A 24,639-nucleotide genomic window follows, 5' to 3' on the forward strand; every position below is an offset into this window, starting at 1 on the left:
GGGGCGCGGGGAGGTGCCGGCGGCAGCCACGATCCGGCCGGGCCGCGCTGCCCCTCCCCGGGCGGAGCGGAGCGGGACGGGGCGGGGGTCGGGCCCGGGGCTCCCGTCGGGGCGGGCGGGAGAACCGCGGGCCCGACGCCCCCCCAGCCGGGTCCCCGGCGGCACCTCCTCCCCCGCGGGGCCGGGGGTTTCCTGCTCCCCGTGCCCCCCACCCCGTGCCCTCGCAAACTCGGGGGTCCCGGCAGCGCTGCCAGCACCCCCCCGCTCCATCCAGGGGGTTCCCCACTGCTGCCCGGGGCAGGGTGTAGGGAGAGGAGGAGAGGAGAGGGGGGGCTGCGTGACTCCCCCCTCCCAGCACCCCGGCTGCAGCACGGGCAGCTGGATGGAAGCGAGACAGGGACATCCCATCATAGCCCGGGACAAGGAACCACTGTCACTTGGAGTCAGCCCTGTGTCCCCGCTGCCAGCACCAGCGTCCAGCCAGGTGGGCTGGGAGGGGGGGGTCTTGGCCGCCCCGCAGGCTCCGGTTCCCTCTGCAGCACCAGCGCTCGCTGCAGGGCTTTGGCTGCCTGCCCCGGGGGCTCCTGCCTGCCTCTGGCCCACGAGGAGCATCTCCCGGCCGCTGCCAAAGGATTCCTCGAAGATGCCTCATGGCAGGCAGGATGGGAGGCACCGTGGGTGGCAGGAGGCAACGGGGGGTTCCCCGGGCAGCCGCGGGAGCCAGGAGCAGGAGCTGAGCCCGGGGGCCATGGGCTGGGGGGCTCTTGGCTCCCCGCCGCAGCCTGCGGGGAGGATGCTATAGCCGGTGCTTGCACCCTGTGCGTGGGGAGCACTGCAACCCACTGGGTGCAAGGGCTGCCTGCTCCCTGAGACCTCAAGGTGCTCTGGGTGTCCAAAGGAAGGTCCTGCGAGATCCCCAGCTGCTGGGACCCCTGCCCAGCTGCCTGGCCAGCACTCGAGGATTGGCCTTTTTCTGCAAGCGCGGCCTTGGGCAGAGTGCGCTGAGCTGGAGGGCTGCTGAGCACCTCAGGAAGGAACTGATTCCAGCCCGGAGTCTGGCTGTCTCCAACCACACATACTTTCTCGGGACTGACAGGAATCCAGAGTGAGTCATGAATACCCCAAGACCCTCAAGGGACAAAGCAAAGCCACTGGTGAAAAGGACATCCCCAGCTTCTGCTGCCGCTCCTTGTGCTCCTGCCAGGCAGCTCCCTGCAGCAGCGGAGGATGCCACGGGGCGCTGCCGGCAGAGCTGGCCCTTCCCGTTCCTGTTGCAGCCCCCAGCCCACCCCGGCTGATAAGAGCTTGTGTGCGGAGGTGGGAGCAGTGACAGCTCAAGTGCTTGCGAGACACCCCCCCCTCTTCCTGCAGCCGTGCTCGGCGTGCCAAGCGTCGCTCTCGGTGGGATGTGGCGAGCTGACGCTGCAGGGTCATGGCTCACCGTGTCCCTGCCATTGGCATTTTCTCCCCTGCGTGTCCCTGCCAGCCAAGCCTGTCCCTGCTCCGGGGAGTGGCACACGTGGGGGAGCCAAGGTGGAAGAGGGCAAAGTCCAGCCTGGGCACCTTGGGCCCACATGGCTGCGGGAGGCAGAGCCGAGCGCCGTGGGCTGGCATGCACGCCTGCCCTGCCCTTGCTGCAGCCACCTGCGGCTGCTCTGGGGGGGAGAGAAGGTCCCAGCACCCAGCCCCCACTGCGTGGAGTCGTGCAAAGAGCCCAGACCCAGGTGGGTCGTCCCCAGATGCCCCCCCAGCACAGCAGGGACACGCACGGGCTCTGCCGAGCTGCACCCATTGCACGGTGCTGCTGTCCCTGTGGGGTGCAGGGTGAGCACCCCTGGCGATGCACAACTCCGTGGTAGGGTGAAGACCCCGCAGTTGCAGCGATGCATCCCTCCAAACCCACCCGGGAAAGCCACCCAGCTGGCGGGGGGAGTTGGGCAGAGGCTGGTGCAGCGCTGCCCCGGCACAGCTCGCTCACTCGGGGCTTTCCATTTGCTGCCGCGTCCTGGCTTCCCCTTCAAAGCTTCTGCTTCAAAGCAGCCCCGCACGCGAGCCAGACTGCGCAGCACTGGGGGCGGCCGAGGCTCCCTGGGGATCACGCCCCACGGCACTCGGTGGGGTGGGGGGGCCTGAGTCACCCCAAGACCCCCATCCCAGCAGGCTGGGGCAGCTCTGGGGGCAGCGGGGCCAGTGCAGCCAGGGCAGGGAGGTGCTGGCCCCGTGGTGCTCAGCACAGCCCAGTGCTCAGGGACGAGCCAGGAATGGGTTTGTTGGCGAGAGGCAGCCAGGAAAGGCAGGGACTGACCTGCGGCGAGCCCTGGCTTCCTCTCCAAGCCAGTGCCGGGGCAGGGCAGCGTGAAAAGGGGCCACCTCCGGCCCCCCGACATTCGCAGGCTGTGGGACACGTCGTCCCCGCGGGGTGCCAGCGCACGGGGCTGGGGTGAAGGCTTTGCCACCCCTCGAGGGGTTGTGATGTCCTGGGGAAGGGGGCTCGCACCCTCGCCTCCCCTGGGATGGCACCACGGCATCATCCCTGTTGGGGACACACCGTGACGGGGACACACCGTGACGCTTCCGAAGAGGCAGATGGGGCACGGCCCTTCGTGGGGCAGCAGCTCTTCCCGTCACCCGCGGGCTCCAAACGCAGGGCACGGGCCCCTCTGCAGTGGCATCAGGCCTGCAGCCCCCAGGCACAGGGCACCGTGGAGCCGGGAAGGGCGATCGAGACGGAGACGGAGCCCCGCTCCCGTGTCGGGGGGGGCGGCTGCGGCTCCAGGGGAGCTCGGGGGGACAGGGAGGTGGCCGGACGCCCGTGTCCCCTGGCCGGACGCCTGGGTCCGCTGGCCGCAGCGCTCGGCGGCAGGGCTGGAGTGCCACCTCTCGGGAGAGCCGGGAGAGAGACAGCAGGCAGGCAGGCAGCCTCTACTCCAAATTTTAATGAAACCAATAAGTTAATAAGTTAATCAAGTGAGGTAACTACCGCTGGCTGGGGAGGTCTGCGGGGACCAGCCAGCCCCGGGGAGGGTCCTACGAGTTAGTTCCTGCGTGCGGCTGCGGGCAAAGCTCTCGCATGCACCCTCGCCCCGTGGCAGGGCACCCACGGCACCCACGCACCACCCGCTGCCTGCCCACCCGTGGTACCCACCCGGGGGCGCAGGCACCCCCGGGGCGAGGGGAGGGGGCCGGGGTGCTGCAGGAGCAGGGGGGAGCCCGGGAGTGACGCTGGCCACATGCACTAACGAGGCAAGAAAAACGAGCAGGGTCGGGGGTCCCCGCTGCCGGGAGCGGACACGTTGGGGGGCTTGGGAAGGAGAAGCGCGAATCCCACGGTCCGAAGCCCGGCGAGGGGCCATGCGGCAGCGAGGGGCGCGGTGGGTCCCCACCAGCCCAGGTCAGATCCCAGCACCGTGGCCACACAGGAGTCGCTGCCAAGCCCCACAGGGCACCGAGACCCCCGGGACCCCTGGCTACATGGGAGCAGGCGCCAGCCCCGGCTCGGCAGACTTTGGCACTACCACGATTGCTTCCAGCCTGGCTCAGCTCAGCGCTGCGGGACTGGAAACCGGACCCAGGGCTGGGGTCGGGGCAGCAAACGGGAGCGGGGCAGCGCGGGAGCTGCTGTGGCTCTGCCGCGAGTGGCATGCAAGGAGGCATGGCCAAGGCTGCCCTGTCCCCACCGGGCAGGCACCCCCCGGGCCCTGTCCATGCTCCCCAGGCCACAGAGGGGACGAGGACATAGGGAGGGACAAACTGAGCACCACAGGACCCAGCAGGGAAGGAATCCTCTAAGCAAGTGCAGGGGCTGGGACACGAGAGGGAGGGATGCTCCTCGGGGACCACTGCTCCCATCGCCTGTGCCTGCATCCCTCTGTTCCCCGCAGCCCCTGCCCAGCCCCGTGACCACAGGGCCACCCTTGGGCAGGGGTTTGTCACCCAGGCGGGTTCCCACGGGCAGCAGGATCCAGCCCTGTGTGCTGGTAGGGTGGTTTGCTTATTGCCTATGTCCCCACGGGTTGCTCTTCCCGGGGGTGTTGCATATTAAGACATTATTGCATTAATATATCTCTCTCTCTCCTATATATATATTGCCCTGGGAGCATGCACGGGCAGGCAGAAGGCTCTGCTGTGCTTCTAGAGGTGCAGCCTCAGCTGCAGTGCTGCAGCCCTGCAAGCAGGGAAACGACCCAGGCAGAGGAGGGTGAGGGGGGACAGACCCCTGCTCCCCTGCCCGGGGGGGCCCCCAACGCTGCCCTGACCCGGAGCGACACAGGTAGAACCACACCGGGTTGTGCCCCAACGCCCCTGCTCAGCACCAGCAGCGGGAGGGAGATGGAGCCTTGCATAGCTGGTGGTGGCCCCGGCTCGGCTCCGGGGCACCAGGCAGGACCCTACTGGGGACCTGGACATCTCCTGAGGGCTGGGGGGTCCCTGCCATGGCTGGGGAGCACTTGAGGCCCCAGGAGCTGGGGGGGGTCTCACCCCCCCAAGAAGGGCAGGAGCATCCCGCAGTGCCACGGGCTCCCATCGTATCCCCAGAGCAGGCACCCTGCTGCAGCCATGCCCCCGCAAAGGAAGACTCGTTTCAAGTAACGGGGCGAGGGACGTGGCTAGACGGGGCTGGGCGATGCCACGCTGCTCCCACATCCCGGCATCCCATCCCGCTGGCTGCGTGCTGGCAGGATCCGTCCCGCTGCCCCCCTGCTCAGTCCATGTTGGCGCTGGCCGACCTGGAGATGTTCAGGGTCTGGGCAGAGACCGAGATGTCCTCGTGGTCCACGGGGCTGTGGTAGTCGGAGGTGATGTCGGGCTCGCAGGGGGGCACCTGCACAGCGGCCAGGCTGAAGGAGTTCGTGGAGCCCTTGCGGAGGCACTGGGAGTAGAGGCCGAGCAGCAGGTCCAGCTTGTGCTCGATGGACTGCACCTGCAAGGGCGGGCAGGGCTGAGTGGGTCCTTCCCCACGGGGAGGGGTCCCGGGGGTCCCGGCTCCCCCGTCCCGCAGATGCCAAAGGGACAGCGACATGCCCCCAGCACCCGTTCCCTCCTGACCTGCCTCTCCACTTTGACCACGCGACCCATCATGCTGAGCTCGTCCACCAGCTCCGTCTCCAGCGCCGGCTTCTCCCCCTTCTCCCGCGTCTTCTTGTCCGCGGTGAGGGCCCCCCTGCCCACGATCTGGTCCACGCTGGTGGCCGGCGGGAAAGGAGGGGACGTGGCCCGTCACTCCCAGTGGACCGGAGGGCGTGCAAGACCACAAGGGACGGGGACGGGCTCCTGGGACATGTCCCACCCACCGCGATGGGCCAGCACCCCTCCCAGCAGGCACGGCTAGTGGTGGGGGACCCAGGGGAGCCCAGAGCCCCCCCTGCCACCTTCGGGGCAGCTCACCGCATCTGCAGGCTCTTGATCCTGCCCAGCATGTCCAGGTGGCCGGCCGAGTACTGCTCGATGACGTCCTTGACATCGTAAGGACGCAAGGTCTCCTTGAACTTCCTCTTGGCCACCAGGAACTTCAGGATCCTGCGGGGACACCCGGGCTGGCTGCAGGGCACTGGGAGGACCAGGGGCACCTGGGGGCTCCACACTGAGGGGGGGGGGGGGCGAGGGGGAGGGTATGCGCAAAGCATGGAGGCAAAGCACGGTCTCCATGGGGGGCTGAGCCAGGAGCTGTCCCTGCTCCCCGCCCGGCGTGGCCACCGCCACGGGCTGGACTGGGGACCAGGGCTCTCCGGACACGTCTGCTCATCCCCAAGGGCTGAGAGCTGCAGAGGAGCTGGGGACAGGAGCACGTACGTTGGGGGACACAGGAGGGGACGGTCTCACCTGACAGCCCGGATGAGGGTCTTCACCGCTGGCATGACGTCCTCGAAGGTCAGGTCACAGTGGGAGCTCTTCTCCTCACCGCTGTCCTCCGGCAGGCAGTCGGCTGTGGGTGCAAGGGTGGGTGGCAGAGACAAAGGGCTGTCCCCCTGTGCCCCCCAAAATGCCCGCAGACCCCCAGCCTGACCCCGCAGCCGGGGCTGAACCCCGCCAGTCCCCGCAGCTTACCCTCGACCGGGGTCCGTGGCTTGAGCCTCAGGGATGCACGGAACCGGGTCCGGTCATTGAAGCTCCAGCTCTTCTGCACCTTGGTGGGGCTGGAGGCCTCGGGGATGTCCTCGGTGCTGGGGGAGCGGTGCAGGGGGGGCCCCAGGTGCTGCCTGCCCCGGCTGCCCTGCCGCTGCGAGCTGCTCAGCCGGATGCGGTCCTTGATGCCCATCTTGTTGCTGCGTGGGAGAGCAGGGTGGGCAGCGTCAGAGGCGAGCAGGCACCGGGGGGGACGGGGATGGGGACGGGGAGGGGAGCGGATCCCCACTGCGGGCGTGCACGGTGCCCACCGCGGTGGGTGTGAGGATGGGGGTGGCCGTGCCGAGCTCATGGAGAGCACCCAACACGCAACAGGCGCGAGCCAGCCAGGCCAGGAGCAGGCGGTACCGCATGCCCTGCGGGAGCAGCTCTGGGGTGACTCCTTTAAACACCGTTTTTTTCCCCCGAGAGCAGAGAAAGGAAGAGACAGATGGACAGGGAGAGCGGGGACAGCCCGGTACGGCGAAGGGAGGACATGCAGCGGAGCTGCCGGCAGAGCGACCGGCCCCACAGGGAGCAGCCCTGCTCCTGCCCCAGCCCTGCCGGCACTGGGCATCCTGGGGCACCCAGCCAGGCCCCTTCATCCTCCTCCTCCTCCAGGCTTCACCTCCTAATTCAGGCTCTGCTCCTGAAACCAGCCACTCCGCTGAGTTGCAGGGGGAAATAACAGGCATCGTTTATATAGGACCTACACAAAAACATCATCTGATGCTGCCTCTTGTGTGATGTGGGACCAGAAGCACCCCTTGGGGCATGCAAGGAGACCAAGCAGATGCACAGCCCCATGAGCAGAGGAAGCCAAAGCTGTGGAGGACACGGAGCAAACCCCACACCCGCTGCACAACAGGGTCCATGAAACCCCGGCGTGCGGGGAGCCTCCTGGAGTCACAGGGCAAGGCAGGGGTACAGGCAGGGCACCGGGCTCCCAACCCCTCCCCAGGCAGGTTGCCGGCAAGCTGGTCCCAGGCAGGCAGGGCTGCCACAAGCCCGTGCAGCCGGCGGCATGCGGTGCTGCCGGGCTGTGCCGGAGGACTGGGAAGGGCTGTGCCCAGGGGGGTACCGGGCTGCAGGGCAGACGCGCGATGGGGTTTATCCAAGCGCCTCAGTTTGCCGTTGTTGGACTTGGCAAGCCCAGCACAGCCAAGGCGCTGGGCTCATCCGTGCTGCACGGAGGGGGAAACCGAGGCAGGGTCCACCGCGGGAGCCGGTGGGGGCAGCGGGGCCATGCACAGACCCCCCGCCCTGCGGAAGGACCACCCTTTGGCCTCTACCCCCTCCGCCTCACCCTCCCACCCTGCAGCCAGCAGCCAGCCCTGCACGGTGCTCCCCGGCCCAGCGTGGGCAGCCGGGACGCGGTACCTCCGTCTCCACGTGCCCCACGTCCGCAAGAGCCTCCTCTTACCATTAAAGATCGGGCTGGAGGGTCAGGGCAGAGACACAGGAGAAAACGTGAGTTAGCCTGCGGCCGGGAGGGAGCGGAGCATCCCGGGCCACCGCACCCCCAGTCCCCCGGGCATGCCCGCACCCCAGCACGAGGATGCAGGGTCCCTGCCCGCCACTGGTGAGCATCTCCCGCTGCACCGGACCCGGCCACGGGACCCCCGCTCTGCTGTGGAGGCAAGAAGCATGAGCAAAGTTGTTTGCGTAGGTCCTGCATAAACACTAATGCCTGCCCCGCAGAGGGAAGTCCGGTGCCTCAGCGGCGGAGCTCTGCAAAAAAGCGGTTTGGTGATGGCACGGGGTGCCGAGCAGCTGAACGGTGACAACCCTGCAAACACCGCCGGGGCTCTGCGGACCCCCGGCCCCTGCCCACTCACTGCGGGAGGACGGGACGGGGGGTGAGAGGCGGCCGGGGGCAAACGTTACCTGAGGCGTAAGCACTTGTGGGGCTGCACGTCCTCCTCCTTCCAGCTTGGGGTGAAGGGGGGGGGCAGAAAAGGGTCGGGGGGAGGTTGGGGGGATGGAGAGGAGGAGGGTGAACAGGAGAGGGGAAGAGAAAGAGAGAAGATGAGGTGTTATGAGAGGTGATGCATGCGGAGGAGAAGGGGGGAGGCTCGGGCCCCCCCGGGTGGGATGGCCGGGGGTTGCAGTCCCTCCCGTCAGCTCCCGGCTGTTCACCAGGAGACCGAGCGCAGGCCGGTGCTGCGCAGGGATGAGCCCCCCAAGCCCGTACTCACCTCGGGGCTGGTGGGGGAGCAGGTTCCCCTCAGCCCCATGCCCACAGCGAGGCAGCCGCAGCCCCACGGCTCGGCACATCCCCCACACCGCACCAGACCTCCCGCAGCCCCGTCTCCGGCATCGCAGGGGAAACTGAGGCACGGTGCAAAGGAGCAGCGCTCCCTCTCCCCACCTAACCCTGACGCTGGCCCAGGGCCCCGCGCTGTGCTGATGTCGTGGGTGGCAGGCCAGCAGCCACGGTGGCCACGCCGGGGTCTCCGGGATGCTCTTCGGCCGGAGGGTTCTGGGGACGTGGTGCACGAGCAGCCGCTGCCGGCGGTACGGCAGCCCCGAACCATCTCGCCTCAGCTCAGCGGCACGGCACCGGGGTGGCTCGGCATCGCTGCTCCCCACTGCCGCGGGCATGGGAAACCCATCTCGGACCACGGGAATCGGGTTTTGCTCCTTGCTCGGCCCAGTGGCGGGGCCGTGCAGCTCCAGCCCCGCCAGGTTTGCAGCGCGGCTGCTGCGGGGTCGGTTTTGGCCACTCTTGGTTCCCCCGTGCAAGGTGCTGGTGCCGTGGGCACATCGAAAATGGCATCGAGGTGGAGCTGAACGTTGCAAGAGGCTTCACGCTGTTACAACAGCCCAAAGTCCATCCGTGGGGACCAAGCGTGTCCCCTCTGGAGCTGTGAGCGACGCCGGCAGCCAGCGGCAGAGCAGGATGGGTGCCCCGGCACGGTGCTGGGTGGGGAGCGGGGCCGGGGGCTGCTCCCCTGGGGTCCAGGCTGGCGGTGACGGGCACCACGGTGGCACCACGGGTGGACACGGCCGAGCAGAGGAGAGAGGGCAGAGAGGAGGGAGAACGCGGGGCCGTGGGGCTGCACCCTCCTACCTTTCCCCTGAACAAGCGGCAGGGCTGATGCTTTTCTGGCCAGGGGTGAAGGAGTGATAAGGCGGTGGGGCTCCGTCGGGCAATTTTTTCACCTCTGAATTCCTAAATCCTCCGTTGCGGACTCGGTGCAAATGCTCAAACATTAGGACCAGCTCTCTGAGGTTGGGGTTAAATAAAAACATGGAGAAATTAAACTTTTCAAAGCAAATGAGATGAGCAAACCAAGGTTGAGCAGAGCCGGGTCCTCTGTGCAAACCAAAGCAAAACCAGGCAAAACAAGAAGCAAAAACCAGCACTTTCTTTCAAAAGACAGTTTCTTAACAGCTCGGACTGGTGCTGCCGGCAGCGGGTTCAGCCAGCAGCGGGTGCTGCCGGCACCTGGGGGTGATGGTGCTGGGGAGGGGGTGCTGGGAAAGGGTCCCACAGAGGCTGCCCACCGGCAGAGGGGTCGGACCGTGCTGAGAGGGATGGTTCAGGCAGGACGACCGCCCTTGCTGCAGGGTGGGGACATGGGGACCTGCCACCATCCGATCTGGGGGTCCAGGCACTGCCGGATCCCTGGCAAGGATCACGCCTGGCCCTACCCCAACTCCCTGCTGCAGGAGAAAGGGCTCCCGGCACAGCAGGAGGGGCCGGCGGAGCCCCCCCGTGATGTCTACGCCGGGACAGCCCGGCACCGCGCTCGGCGGTGATGTGCGGGAAGCCGGATCTCCTCGGGGACAAGAGGGACTCGCTGCTGCGACCGTTAAGAACCCTGTCTTTGAAAAAAGAGTGAAATGGAACCGCGAATTTGTCATTGCAAAGAAACGCAAGGACGCGCAGGCAGAGGACAGGGCTGCGGCACAGCGCATGGGCTCGGGCGTGGGGACCGCACGCAGACCCCGGTGCGCTCCGTGTGACGGGAACACACAGCTCATCTGGGAAAGCTTCGCAGGGTCCTCGATCCACCCGTGGCGGCAACATCCCAGAGACCACGGGAGGGGACAGCGCTGCAGGGACAGGGCTCAAGGCTCCCTGCCCGACCCCCCAGGTCCATCTGCTCTGCCGCTGTGCTCGGAGCCAGCTCCCGCCGGCTGCAGCCCCATTGCCCCGGCCGTGAGGTCCCTGCGGCCAGCGGCACCGTCCTCTTCCCTGCAGCGGTGCTGGACGAAGGCTATGGATGGGGCGAGAGGGATGGGGTGGGATGGGTGCTGTGGGCTGGGGGGGTGGGGAGGGCGGAGGAAGGTGTTGGGTCTTCGGCGTCTGTGCTGCTCAGCCCCACCGAGCCCTTGGCAGCTCCACGTGGCCCCTCGTGGCAGGGGCTGCCTGGGTCGTTCTTCAGCCTGGGGCCCCGCAGGGACCCCCCGGGAGCCCCGCAGCCCTCGCCCGCACCCTGCCTACCTGAAGGAGGGCAGGAGGCTGTCGTAGTAACACCACGTGGCCGTCAGGTACGCCCGGCTGATGTCCGTCGAGTACAGGCGCCAGGCAGCCTGGACGGGAGCGAGAGCCCGCGGGCATCGGGATCAGCCCCCGCGGGGTCAGGAGGCGAGATACCCCCCCCACCCCCGCGCCCTCCATCCCCCTGGGCCACCACGGGCAGAATCTGGCCCAAAGCTGCCAGATTTGGGGTCAGGCATTTGGGTCCTGCCTGCAGCAGGCAGGGACAGGCAGAGCAGACGGGAGGGCAGCAGAGCATCCCTGGGAAGGGACAGGGCAGGACGCGCCAGCCCTGCGCTACCTGGATCAGGTTCGCCGCCGGAGTCCGCCTCTTCTCAAAGTGCTTCTGCCGATGCTGCTCCTGCACTTTGAGGGCGAAGCCGGAGCCCAGGATCCCCTGGGGACAGGAGGGGACAGGGTCCGTGGGTGCCAGCCACGTCACCACCGCCAGTCAGGAGAGAGATGGGGACCCTCCCACCGCAGGGGTGGATTTTTCCCCTTTCTCCCCGATTTCTGCGGGGCAGGAGGCGCAGGGACCCTCTCCCCGGCCCTACTCACGGCGGGCAGCGCGAAGAAGGAGATGCCGAGCAGGGCGAAGCCAGCCGCCAGCATCCGTCCCAGCCACGTCTGCGGCGTCTTGTCCCCGTAGCCGATGGTGGTGAGGGTGACCTGCCCGGGGGCAGAGCAGGGGGAGGCCTGGAGGGAGCTCCCCCCCCACTGCCCCGTCCCACCCTCCTCATCCCCTCCCGGTGCCGGGGGGCCGCGGCGGCTGAGCTTACCGTGCCCCACCACAGGGAGTCGGCGTAGGTGGCAAACTGGGCATTGGCATCCTTCTCAGCCAGGTAGACGAGGAAGGAGGCGAAGATGAGCACCAGGAAGCCGATGTACCAGGCGGTGATGAGCTCCTGCCAGGGCAGGGGGGGTGAGAGGGGCTTGTGGGGGGCCGTGGGGAGCCGTGCCAGGATCCCGCATCCTCACCTTGCTGTGGGCGTAGACGACGGAGCCCAGCAGCTTCCAGGTGCCGCCGCGACGGTCCATGCGCACCATGCGCAGGATCTGCAGGAAGCGCATGCTGCGCAGCGCCGAGGTGGCGAAGATGTTGCCCTGGGTGCCGGCGGCGATGACGGCCACCGAGGCGATGAAGACAATGAAATCTAGGGGACAGCGAGGGTCAGCGGCGTGGGCTTTTCTCAAACGCCCGTGGCGTGGGTGACACTGCCAGTCCCCAGATCCCTGTGCCCCCCCAAGCCCCCCCGGTACCTATAACACAGAAGGGTTTCCTGGCAAAGCGGAAGCGTCCCCTCCAGCCCCGGTAGCGGCAGCAGCAGCCGGCTGCCCAGATGCGGATGATGTACTCCATGCCGAACACCACGATCATGACGAACTCCTGCCGGGGGGGGGGAGAGAGGGGGGGCAGGAGGGTGAGGTGGGGAAAGCAAGGGCAGGATGGCACAGGGGGCTCAGCTGGGTGGGCGGCTTGAAACGCTGGTGCTGGGGAGGGTGCAGGGGGGAGCGTGGTGTCCCCCCAAGGCCACCTCCCTGACACAGCCCTGGCTGGAGCCGTCCCCAGGGGAATCAGGGCAGCGAGACCGGAGCCGTGGCCGTCGAGCTTGTCTGAGCAGCCCGGCTCTCCTACCTGTGCCAAGCTCACACCGAGCTGGGTCCTTTTCCTCCGCCGTCAGCATTGTCCTCCTACCTCTCGCACAAACAAGCCCCCGTTCTGCTTACTCGTGGGAAAGTCACAAGGACCTTCCCAATTTAGTCTCCATCACTCGGAAGAACTCCAGCGTCAGCCGTTTCTGACAGTTTGGGGGAAAGTTGCCTTTTTTAGCCCCTCCTGCCCTGCCTTTTCCAGCGGTTTATGCCTCTCCGCACCGCGGAGGTCCGGCTGCCGTGATGGGCCACCCCGAGCCGTGGGGACGCCCGCAGCAGCCAGGCCACCCTGCAGCTTCTCCCCAACGTGCCGGAGAGGTTGCCACCACTAACACCAATGATCAGCACTGAAATCTGGACTGGGGAAGGGGTCAGAGGGGTTTTGACCATGGTCTTGTCCGAGCCTCTTGGGGTGTAATGCGGGGACGGGGAGTCAGAGCGACAGCCCTGTTCCCCACTTACCAGGATGAAGAGGCACTGGTTGGCCAATTTCTGGTGCTCCTGGATGGTGGAGAAGACCGACAGCACCAGGCAGCTGAAGACGAGGAGGAATCTGGAACGAGAAGGTGTTGGTGCAGGCATCGGGGACGGCCGGGGGGAGCCCAGCCTGCAGTGCTGGTCCCCATTTACAGCCCGTCCCCCCCCAGCCGAGACCTCCATGGCTGTGGGTGAGCCACCGGGGACACGGTTTGCCCCTAGATGGTGACACGGAGCAATCTGGGAGCCCACGAGCAGCACCCGCGGGTGCAGAGGCAGGGCTGTGCCTACAGCCTGCCCGCCCCGAGGCTGCCCAGGGACTGGGATGCCCAGTGCAGGCAGCACCTCCCCGGGGACCCCCCCCCCCCCCGCCCCGTGCATCCCTCCGGCACAGCCAGGAGGAGCTCTCTGCGGGGTGCCCCCCAAGCCGCACGGTGCCCCCCAAGCCCCGTGCCCAGAGGGAACGTCGCTCCCCCTGGTCTCCCCTGTGACGGGGACCAGCTCTGCGTGGCACCCGTGTGCCAGCCCGGGCTGGTGGCATAGCACGTCCCTGCGCAGCCCCACAGGCATCCAGGAGAAGGACCAGGCTCCGGTGGCCACGGGGCTCAGTGCCAGGCTCCGCCGCAGCCCTGCAGCCTCCGCTCGGGCAAAACAACCGCTAATTAAAGGCAGGGAGGGAGATGGGGGGTCCCACGCCACAGCAGGGTGCTGCTGCTGCTGAAAGGGGACCAGAGCTTCGCCTGACTGTCCCCAGCATCGCTGCCACCGTGGGGACCTGCTGGGGACACAGGGGCCACCCGGGAACAGCCGACATGGGAAAAGAGTTAACGGGGAGCTGCTCTGGGGCTATTTGTCCCCAAGAGCTGGGTTAAGATACAAGGGGCTTTGGCCCATTTAAGATAAGGAGGGGAAAAAAAAAAATAGACTCTGAAGCCGAAGCAAATGAAACTCCAAAAATACATTTTTTCCCCTGATCCAGCGATTCTAAAAATGGAAAGTGGAGGGCTTGTGCCACCAGTCCACGTGATGGCGTGCAAAGGGCCACTGCTCCGCCGGAGCTGGCTCCGTAACGGCACAGGGGGCTCCGGGCACCCGCTGGGCACGCGGCCCCACGGCACTGCGGGAAGGTGCCGCCAGCAGCACTGGGACGGCCAGGCTGAGGCCAGCAGTACAACGAGGTGGCCCTGGCACCCTGTCCCCGAGCTGGTGGGCACCCATCTCCCCCCCCCAGCACCATCTCCCCGGGGTGCGCAATGCCCAGGGCACCCATCAGTGGTGCTCCAGAGAGCGCGGGGGGCTCGGCTCGGGGTGATGCTGCCCGGCACCCGCTCGGGAGCGCTTTCCTGTCTCCTCTTGTTGCTGACGTGGAACTTTGGAGCGGAACCGGCTGCCCGGGACAGCGGGAGGGTGAAACCAGACCCGACCCGCATGCCTGCCCCAGCAGGACCACCCGGGCCAGGGGGACCCAGCCCAGACACTGAGCACTGGGGGTGGGGGGAGCCGAGGGCCCCCCCAAGGCTGAGCATGGCCTGGGGACGCACGCGCCCACCCACCGAACCCACGGTTTGTGCCGTGTAGGGCTGGGGGCTCTGCAAACCTGGGCATGGCGTGAGGGGGCTGCCGAGTGCCCCGTGGCTGTGGTGGGGCAAGGGGGGCAGCACCCAGCTCAAAATCCAGCCTGAAGGGGACAGGCAGGTCCCCCTCCCCAAAACCACCAGGAGGGGAAACTGGAGATGGGACTGAGGGAAGAGAAACCCCAGGCACGGGAGAAGGGCTGGATGCAGAGCAGGGAGAAGGGAGAGCTGGAGCGACCCACCACGTGCCAGCTACAGCACCGAGGGGGCCGGGGGTGCCACAGCCCCAACACTGCGCTGCCCTCGCTGCAGAGGACGATGCTCTTCTCCCAGGCGCTCCCCAGCTGCAAGGCAGAAGGCTGGAGCCAGTTCCTTCTCCCTCTGAATTATTAATTGAGCCCCTTTCCTCCCGCACAGCAGTTCTGCCGTTAACTCCCCCGGCAGCCGACGGCACGGCCGGGCACAGTGGTACCCCCGTCCTCCCCGGGCAGGGAGCACCGAGCAGGTCGCTGGGTCTGAGGAGCAAAACAAGACCTGGCTGAGCAGCCCAGGGCAGAGCCTTTCTGCTTTGTGCATCATCAGCAATAAAGATTATACAATCAGGATTTATCAGGCAATTACATGGGCAGCGAAGCACAAAGCAGAAGAGAAGGCAGAAATCTCCCAGCCCGCAAAGATTTGTGCCTCTCGCCCTGGACGGGGAGCGGGGAGGGGGGGGGTCTCCGGTGCCTGGGCACACGCTGCTCCTGCGGGGACGTGCTGTGGGTGGCCCTGCCTCGGGGGAGTCACCGTGCCTCTGCACCGAGCCCGAGCCCCACTCGTCCCCTGTCCCTACGGCAGCACCGCGAGCAGCGGGGCCGGTTGGCCAAGCCGTGCTGCTGGAACGGGGATGGAAACCCGCACCCCCAGGGTGGGGACGCCTCACGCCCAGCAACACCCCCCCCCCCCCGCCGGCATCCCAGAGGGTTTGGTGAAGGATACGGGCATGTGAGGCCCCCCAGGGCTGGCTGGGAAAGAAACTTTCTGGGAACACATCACCTGCTAGGAATTAACTTGTAAAGTCTGGGCGAACACCCGGTCCCGGCTGCCGGCAGCGCCTAAGCGGCTTAGGGAAAGGCTCAGATGCCTGAAGGCAGCTCGGCGAGCCAGGAACCAGCCATGTCCCCCCCCCCCCGGCCCCCTCAGCAGCTCTGCCCCGCACCGAGGGCTCGGCCGACCTCTCCATCAAACGCCGCGCAGTGCTGGCAGTGCCAGGCTCCCCGCCGGTGCGCTCCCCCTCCCAAATTCACTGCTCTTCCCACCCGCCACGCAGGGCTAAAATACCCCGAATGCTGCCAGGGAAAATGGGGACTGGGCAGAGCTGGCGGGGCAGGACCCAACGGGAGCCTCGCTGCCTCCCCGCTTCCCTGCGCCGGGGTCCCGCGGGACGGAGGGAGCAGATGCTGTTGTTGCTGAGCCGCTGCATCGGCTCTTCCCAATAAACTTTCCATCACCAGCCCCCACCGGCCAGCAGCCCCCTCCCTGAAGGGGGGCTCCCGCTGCAGCCCGAACACCTCCCTGCCGGCACGCATCCCCACGCAGGAGGGGACACGCCGCCGGCAGCCTGGGCACAGGGACAGGACCCCCCCGGCCGCTCTCACCCCTGCAGAAGCAAAGCCTTTCCGCAGGAACACTCCTCCCTAAAATAATAATTAAAACCCAGCGGGGGACCCAGGTTGGAGAAGGCGAACCTCCTCACATTAATCTTCATTAGAGCCGACTTTGCCATATGCTCCTGCCCGCACCGGCAGCGCGGTGCCGTTGGAGGAACAGGTGAGCCGGGAAAGCTGCTGAGCGCAGGGGAAGCGGGGCCAGGTCAGCCCCCGGCCGGCGAGGAGCAGCGATGGGCAAGGGGGCACCAGCCGGCTCCCAGTGCCTGCCCGAACACCCCCGGGGCAAACGGGCTGCACGCCGGTACAGCCTGGGCAAAGCTGCGCCGCAGCACCTTGGCACAGCCGGTGCCGATGGGAACGTGATGCTCAGAGCCTGTGCAGTGGGATGGCACAGCCCGGCCAGGCTGCGTCCCCCAGCACCAGCAAGCAGCCGGTGTCCAGGCTGGGAAGGGGGTGGGGTGATGCTGGGCACCCCCATGGCCCAGCGGGGCTGGCTCGGCCCCCGCTTCGCTCTCCTCCTGCGAGGAAGCCCCGAGCCGGGGGCGCAGGCAGCGTCAGGGAGGCTTGTGCCGACAGCCCGGCAATAACTCAGCGGAAGGAAAATACCACGCGCCGTAGGATAAACAGCTCAGTCAGGGGACGAGCGAACAAACAGCCTCTGCCAAACGGCACGGCTCCCTTCCCCGGCCGAGCCTGGCCCCATCGCGGCACTGCCAGGTCCCCATGGTGCTGGGCAGCAGCGCTGGGTGCCCAGCTGGGCTGTCCGCCCCCGGCTGTGCTACCACGGGAAACGGCTGTTTGGGCCAGAACTGCCCGAGCCCAGCTCCGATGGGGATGGAAGCAGGGATGGGGATGGTGCTTCGCTCTCCGGCCTCCCCAGCCCACGAGGTTCAGCTCCCTGAGCACCGTCTGCCGCTGTATAAACAGCGTGTCTTATAAATCCCCCGTCCCTCGCCCAGCAGCCTTTTAGGAGAGGTGGAGCAGGCGGCCTGTCTGCTCCGGGGGATATAAATAACCGGGGGTGTAGCGGGCCTGTTTGCGCCCGTAACCATGGCAGGGTCTGTCCCACACCACGCTCCTGTCCGCGCCGCGGAGAAGAGAGGCAGAAAAGCACCGAGCGTTTCCCCACGGTCACCCGGTCAGGCCAGAGCTGGGAACCCAACCAGCCCTGCCGCAGCAGCGGCACCGTGCAGGGCTCCCGACCGCGGCACCACAAAGCCCAGCACACACTCAGAGCCCGGCCCCGACCCGGTTATCAGTGCCGGGAGAGGAAAGGTGCCGAGAGCCCTCCTCACCCCCAGACCCAGGGGTACCAGGGGGGTAAGGCAGGACGGGGAGTTTCCAGCGCCCTGACACAGGCTGCAAGCAGGTTGGGATGAGGAAGCCCGTCTGCAGGCTGCATGCCTCCTCCTGCAGCCCGGCAGCACCCACGGCTGGGACCCGGCGGCACCCACGGCAGCAGCTCCAGATGACGTCCCACACCGCACGGGAGCTGACAGCCCCAACACCTTTGTGCTTCAGCAAGCGGGAGCCAAAGCCTGCAGACAGCATCGTCCATCAGCCTTGCGCTGCACATGTCTGCACCCCCGCGTCACTCAGCGCCCCCCAGCACCCCGGCCCCGCAGTCCCCACGGGGAGCACGGTCACAAGGCTTCTGCGGATGCTGCCAAGACGCTCACACAGAGCAGCCGAGATAGTTTTGCTCTTGAATCATCTGGCAAGCAGTTGGCTTAAGGAGGGGAAAAAAAAAACCCAGCGTGTTTTCAGATGCACCTCCCGTGCCCGATGGGCCGCGCACCCCAGGAGAGGGATCAGGGCCACCCCCGGTCTCCAGCATCTGGGGACTCTGCAGGGGACAGGGGACCTTTGGGGCACAGGGACATGAGTGGCCCTGAGAAGCCGAGACAGGCTGAGAGCCCAAACCCGTTGCACAGAGAGCAGAAGCACCCACAGGCAGAGGTGGCAGGTCCGGGCGCCTGCTCAGCCCCACTCCGACCATCACCCCCCGGGATTGCTGCTGTGAGGGGTAAATAACCGAAGCCTCTCCAGGGCATCACCTCCGCACCCCCCAGCAGCGGGGCTTCCCCCATCCTCACCATCGGGGCCAGCCAGCCCCGCGCACCCAAACCAGCACCTCCCGCTCTGGGCTGGGGGGTCTGACAGGAGTGGCAAGAGGGGAAAAAAAAAAAAAAAAAAAGAAAAAGAAGGAAGAAAAAAATCAATGCACAGTTTCACGTTGCGCCAAAGTCGCTTAATTTTCTGCCCCAGCGACACCACACCAGGCTGGGGAAACTGCTGTGCCGGCTTCTCTTCCCGCTGGCATTGCCCCCAAACGCAGCTCCCGTTTCAAGCCCGGGCAAGGTGAGCGGGGCCGGCCCCGAGAGCAGAACCCCCCGATCGAAGGGCACAGCCTCGCCGGCCCATTTCATTTTGGCCACGCGAGAGCAGCAGCCGGATAGGAAGCCACCAAACCAGCCCCTGTGGGCGATGCCGGCGGCAGCGAGTTAAAACCCTGCGGCTTAATACGAGAGGTTTTCACCAGGCAGGTGGTGGAGAGCCAGCGCCCAGCCGGGCAGGAAGCAATCTCCCCGCAAACCCTCCGGGGCTCCAGCCCAGCAACCAGCCTCGGGTGGGCTGGCGAGGGCCCGAGCTGGAGCCGCTGCAGGCACTGAAGACGGCGGCAATCCCCAGCATGGTGGGGGAAGCGCTTTCCCGCTTGCCAAGCGGTGACGGAGGGATGCGGCGAGATGGGGGAGCACGGCAGAGCCAGCCACCCTGCAGCAGGGCCGGGATGCAGCGGAGCAGCAGCCCTCTCCCGTAACAGGATCCCAGCACGGCGAAACTCCAGGAGAGACCGGCTGCCAGCAGCCTGGTCCCTGGCCAGAGCTGGCCGGTGCACGGGGGGGACCCGCCAGCTGCTGCCCTGCGCCCACCGCACCCCCGCCGTCCCGCTGCCCCGAGCCAGCGGGGATTTCCCGTGGCCCTGAGGCGCCCAGCCAGCCCCGAGCCGAGGAGAGCCCGTGCCTGGCATCGCTCACCCGGTGCCGAGCGGGCTGGGGGACTGCGCCGGGGCTCTGCCAGGAGCTGCCACCCCTCTGCCCCCCTCAATGTACGTGGGCACCCAACACAGCGGGGGTGGGGGTGCCGTGGGACAGCCCGAGGGATGGGCACCCTCCGAGCTCTGCCAAGGTCACTAAACCCCATCAACTCAGGAGCCCCCAGGTGAGACGCTGCCATCAGCAGCGGGCAGGGGAGGCGTCCAGCTGCACGGGGGACGGTGTTTCAGGCAGGGGGTTGCAGGTTGGTACTGGCACTGCTGGCTCAGGCTTCCCTAATTTCATAGACTGGTTTGGGTGGGCAGGGACCTCCCAGCCCACCCAGTCCCACCCCTGCCACGGGCAGGGACACCCTCCACTAGCCCAGGTTGCCCAAAGCCCCATCCAACCTGGCCTTGAACACTGCCAGGGAGCCAGGGGCAGCCACAGCTTCTCTGGGCACCCTGTGCCAGGGCCTCAGCACCCTCACAGGGAAGGATTTCTGCCTCACATCCCATCTCCATCTCCCCTCCTGCAGCTTCAGGCCATTCCCCCCCTCCGAGCTGGACGCAGCACTGCAGGGGGGTCTCCCCAGAGCGGAGCAGAGGGGCAGAATCCCCTCCCTTGACCTGCTGCTCATGCTGCTGGACACGCAGCCCAGGTCAAACTGTTCTTTACAAAAGCGTTCCTCTAGGAAATGGAAAAGTGCTGAGCTGAGCTTCTGGTGCACCCAGCAGTTTCATAACCATCCACACGAGCTCCCAGACCCCGGTTTCCATCGGGGCAGCAGCACCGAGAGCCACTGGCCACGTGCAGGGGCTGGCAGATGGGGAGAGGGTGCCAGCGAGCCCGGCTGCAGGGACAAGCCGCAAAAAGCAGTGGGAGCAGCTTGAACGGGCAACCTGGCCAGTGTGGCTCCAGGAGAGCCCTGGGCAGGGCAGCCCCCGGCCGACGGGACCCCCAGCCCCTGGGGCTGGGCTGGCAGCGGTGCCCATGCCAAGGGCAGAAGCCTGCAGCAGCTCTGCCTGGGAGCAGGGCGGTCACCGACAGACAAACACAACAAAAGGCAGGAGCTGGGTATGAGAACAGCCCGACCGTTTGCTTAAGAGGAAGAGATTGGAAAAGGAAGGTTTTATTTTGCCTTCTGGCTGTAAAGCCTTTAGGTTACCGCTCTGGTCACACCCCCAGATTTGCTCTGTAAGCTCCGGGACTAGAAACTCTCATTTCAAGAGGGCAAGGCACAGCTTTGCAAGCCCGGTGAGCCGGCCGAGCCCAAGCACGTCTCCATGGCCCTGCCATGGTCGGCACGGGGTTAGACGGGACAGGGCTGGCCAGCCAACGCCGCACACCCTTACACCTGCACGAGCACCCACTTTCACACCATCCCCTTCCTGCAAACGCTGGAGCACTGGAACCCACGGGGACACCCAGCACGGGGGGCTCTGAGGGGCTGTGAAGCCGTGGCAGAGCCCAACGGCAGCTCCGAGCCCCCGCAGCCCGTCGGGCAGGGCTGCAGGCAGGTGCCTGGCGCGGCTCGGGGGCTGCAGAGACGGCACCAAAGCAACCTGCAAGGTGAAGCAGCACCAGCCCAGCCCGGAGCAGGCGCTGGGGACGGGAAGCTATTTGGGATCAATTTGCCGACAGAAAGAGACTGAACTTGTCCAATAAACGGTATCAGCTCAGCCCGGCTACGTGCTCCCAGACACTAAACTGCTCAGGGGAGGGAAGCGCTTCGCTTCTCAGCGGGTATTTCCATTTTAGCAGTTTTCAGCCCTGTCTCAGAGCCAGGCTGCTCGGGGGGAGGCAGCGCACGGCCGTGACTCAGAGGACGGGTCCTGTGACCAACGCTGCCCCAACCTTGGGTGACCTTGGGCCATGGGCTTCAGCTCCCCTATCTCGGTCCCCCCACAAAGCGGGGGTAACGCCCTCTGCTTTTTTAAAAAAACAGTCCTCATCTATTGAGGTACACAAATCATTCCCAAAAAATTCAATACCCAGCACTGCAACAGCTTAGCAGCTCCCATCTGCTGCAGGAGAGAAAAAAACAAAACTAGAACCAACTTTGAAGAAGCCAGAAAGGAGCAACATCTACAGGAAAAGTTTCACAAAACAGACCTCCACACCTTGGCACCCACTGCGGCATCTTCCCCCAGGCTTCGGGGGGGTCCCTGGCAGGACTGGCTGCCCTGCAGCCTACCTCTGCCGTAAAGCTAAGTGAGCGAGTGAACACAAACCCTTCCCAACCCACTAAATGCTTAAGACGTTTTGCTCCTGCTCTTGACTCCCCATCGGGTCTATCCTCGGCAGGCGAGCCTGCAAGAGCCCCGCTCTCCCTGGCAGAGCGGTGCCACCGACCCCGCTGCACGTCTTGCCCACGCCGGGCAAAGCCGATGTCCCAGAGGTGGTGGGAGCTGGGAGTCGGGCACGGCTGGGGAGGCAGAGGATGGCCCTGGGGCTCGGTGGGCTCTGCAAGGGGAGCTCCTCGGTCCGGTGCGGGTGTTTCTGGGGTAAAACACACCCAGGTCAGGAGGAAGAGCTGGTGGAGGACACTCGGGCACACGCGTCTCAGCCGTGAGATGAGCAGGGGTATCGCTCTCCCAGAGCCCAGCGAGTACCTACGCAAAAGAGTCCGACCCCCCTCCCCTAGCAGGAGGTTTCAGCTGCCCTTGTTATTAATTCCTCGCAGGAAAAGCTCTTTCGAGGGCAGTATTTGCAACGTAGGTATTATCGCCAAAGCGCACTGCGGGGGTGTCGGCAGGCGTTACAAATGGGCCCTGGGCTCCTCTCCCGGCTCCCCAGGGAGCTCAGGTGCCCTCTTATCCAGTGACAAATTCATCCTGCCATCTCAATGTGCTAACTTAGGCAAGACCCACTTTCCTGCCTCTTAATGAGCTCCAGCTCGCACACCCCGCTAACGACTCAGCACCGTGTTCCTGCTCCCGAAAGCAGAGGGAGAGGCAGTTTTTTGGCTCATGCTCTCAGAGAATGTCTGTGCCTAGCCGGGCCACGGGGCACAGTGCACACGCGTGGCACGCACCAAGCGCACGTGAGGCAAAGGGGGAACACACCTCCTTCCCCACGGCCGTGGCTGGGTAGGGAGCAGTGGTGTCCCGGCAGCGTCCCAGCAGCGCAGCCAGAGCAAAGTGGGGGTCCTGAGTCAGGGCAGCCAGAGCAACCCCCCAGCACGGAGCCTCCCTCTCTCCCCGCAGCCCCCGGGTGCGTTACAGGCGCCCCAGCTCTGCAGCCCCGTTACAGCCCCCCGAGCAAACAACCCCAAGGGACTGAATTTGGTACTCGGCCCCGAACTGAGCCCGTGCATCCTGGAGAAAGATTCTGCTTTGTAAAATCTACTGGATGCCCAGGTCCGGTGAGGAAAGCCGGAGCAGCGCCGCACGGCCCGGGAAACCGCGTTGAGCCAGAGCAGGGAGCAGAGCGGCTACTGGGAACATCCCGGGCTCCGTCTCTGGAGAGGGATGTTTTAGTGCTGGGGATCAACAGCAGCTGCGGCCCCAGAACAGGAACAGCTCTCGGGGTACAGCAGCCGCTGCCGGCTTGCAGCCTTTAACCAGGGACAAGAACACCCGTTCCCTGCTTTCCCCCATCCCATCCGGGCACAGCTCCGGGATGCTGGACAGAGAACGCTGCTGCATCCCAAAATTACTACAGGTACCCAAGGGGACCGGTGCTGTCACCCTTTCAGGGGACTTCTGCCTTTGAGGGTCCTCACGGGCTCCGAGCCCCCAGCCGGGACCCCGGGCACGCGCAGCGAGGGGACAGGGGCAGAGCGGGACGGTGCCCGGGCTCCGGGCAGGTGCCGGCGGGAAGGGGCTCACTGCACCGGGGCCACCCCGGGGACCGAGTCCCATCCCCGGGGGACGCGCTCACCTCCTCGCACCGGAGCCGCAGGTAAGAAGCCGCCGCTGTGCTCAGCCCCCCGCCGCGGCTCCGGCACCCCCGCTCCCCCCCCCCCCCCCCCCCCGGGCCCAGCCGGTGCCGGAGCTCCCCAGCGCGCTGCTCCCACCGGGAGCGGGCACCGGGAGCGCGTCCGTTCCTCCCCCCCCCAAACGCTCACGGAGAAACTTCTCCGGTGGAGCCCGGGGGGGCCAGTGCCCGGGGCCGGGGCTCGCCCGGAGCTCCTCGCTACTCCTCCCCCGCCGCCCCACCGGGACCAGCCGCCCCGGGGCCCCGCGGGACGCCGGTACTCACATGAAGACGTGGTAGACGAAGGCCCACCCGCGGGGCCGCTCCAGCACGTTGTACAGGCAGTTCTGCAGGCGGCGACGGCAGCAGCGCGGGGGCCCGGCGGGGCGGGGGGCGGCCCCGGGGCGCGGTCCCGCCAGCAGCCCCCGGCGGCGGGGCGGGGGGGGGGTCCCGCCGGGCGGCCCCGCGCCCTCGGTGCGCACCCCCGTCAGCGCCGCCGCCGCCCCGGCCATGGCGCACCGCCCCGCTCAGGCCGCCGCCGCCCGCCGCATGGCCCCGCCGGGGCCGGCACCGCGGGACCCCCCCCCCCCTCCGACCCCGCTCCTGCTGCTCCAGACGGTGGCTCGCACCGCCCCCCGAGCAGCCCGGTACCGCTCCCCGGTGCCACCTGCCTTTAGCTGCCGCCGCCGGGCCCTCCCCCGCCACCGCCCCGCCGGGGCCGGCCCGCCCCGCCGTACCTGGCCCCCGCCCCCGGGGCTCCGCCGGGACGGGGCGGATGGGGATGGGGATGGGGATGGGGGGGGACGGGGACGGACGCGGGGCCGCCCGCAGCAGCAGCACCAGCCCCAGGATGGCGGAGGGGCAGGGGCACTGCTGGCTTCCCCCGCTGTCACCCCCGGCCCGGCTGGGGGGACCCTTCCCCACGAGGTCCCTGGGGACCGGGGACCTCCTGCTGCCCACAGCGCCGGGTGGAGAGCGTCCTGGCCACGGGGCGTGGAGCATCCCGCGAGCGAGCATCCCAAACCGCGGGGCGTGGAGCATCCCGCGAGCGAGCATCCCAAACCAGGCGGTATCGAGCGTCTCTGGAGGGAGCATCTCTGGAGCGAGTGTCCGTGGGCTCCAGGCGTGGAGCTGCCCAGGCACGAGCTTCCCGAGCCAGCCAGCACCAAACCTTCAGGCAGTCTGGCAGCGAGCACCCCAGGCCAGAGCATCCCCCCTTCCTCTCCTTTGCTCTAGGTCCAGGAATTGCTGGAAGCACCGTGGTTTAGAGGGACACCAAATACACCCAGAGGGACTTCACCTTGCTTGGGAAGGGAAGGGCCTCGTCCTCCCCCTCCCAGACCAGGAGTCCTGCCGGAGCCCGTTCCCCCCGGGGTCCCCGCAGCGGGCACAGCTCACCCACGCCCACACCTATCCATCCTCTGCAGACTCAGCTTTGAGCTGGGCTCCAAGTGTGTTTCCCAGCCAACACCCACAGCTTTTTGCTCCTCCACCTCATTCCCCTCAGCTCCGCACAACCTCTCACTGAGAGATGAGGAAACTGAGGCATGCTGCTGGGCGTCCCCCTTCCAAGCAAGCCGGGGTCGGAGGTGCCCCGTCCCAGCTGTGCCCACACGCTCTCTGCGCCTTTGCAGAAGCTGGGTCCCCCCACCCTGCGTGGGTGCCCAGGGCTTGTGCTCCTGGAGAGGAGAGCAAGTTAAAGGCTTTGGTCAGTGAATTATTTAACGGGGCAGTTG

At 66.9% G+C, this 24,639-nt stretch overlaps 1 protein-coding gene across 1 annotated transcript; it reads right to left on the reverse strand.

The window, feature by feature from the left end:
• Positions 1–3,039: 3,039 nt before the first annotated feature.
• On the reverse strand, positions 3,040–23,422 carry KCNQ4 (potassium voltage-gated channel subfamily Q member 4). The gene is made up of 14 exons (XM_054802288.1): positions 23,189–23,422; positions 12,707–12,797; positions 11,852–11,978; positions 11,570–11,745; positions 11,371–11,496; positions 11,150–11,260; positions 10,893–10,988; positions 10,556–10,644; positions 9,176–9,331; positions 6,046–6,263; positions 5,821–5,923; positions 5,386–5,517; positions 5,047–5,182; positions 3,040–4,921 (listed from the first exon to the last, which is right to left on the reverse strand). Exons 1-14 carry the CDS (start codon positions 23,413–23,415, stop codon positions 4,703–4,705), a joined length of 2,007 nt encoding a protein of 668 aa, XP_054658263.1. The 5' UTR covers positions 23,416–23,422; the 3' UTR covers positions 3,040–4,702.
• Positions 23,423–24,639: the final 1,217 nt, after the last annotated feature.

This window comes from Grus americana, chromosome 23, assembly GCF_028858705.1.
Source record: "Grus americana isolate bGruAme1 chromosome 23, bGruAme1.mat, whole genome shotgun sequence".
Lineage (NCBI taxonomy): Eukaryota > Metazoa > Chordata > Aves > Gruiformes > Gruidae > Grus > Grus americana.

What these genes read in the sequence shown, in the direction of transcription:
- KCNQ4 (XM_054802288.1), bottom strand. Translation starts at nt 23,415, where the DNA reads ATGGCCGGGGCGGCGGCGGCGCTGACGGGGGTGCGCACCGAGGGCGCG. An exon ending in GAAACCCTTCTGTGTTATAG is followed by an intron (nt 11,746 to 11,851) that starts GTACCGGGGGGG and finishes GCTGTCCCCTAG; the next exon opens with ATTTCATTGTCTTCATCGCC. An exon ending in AGCCTCCTGCCCTCCTTCAG is followed by an intron (nt 9,332 to 10,555) that starts GTAGGCAGGGTG and finishes CCCCAACCTCAG; the next exon opens with AGAGCTGGTCCTAATGTTTG.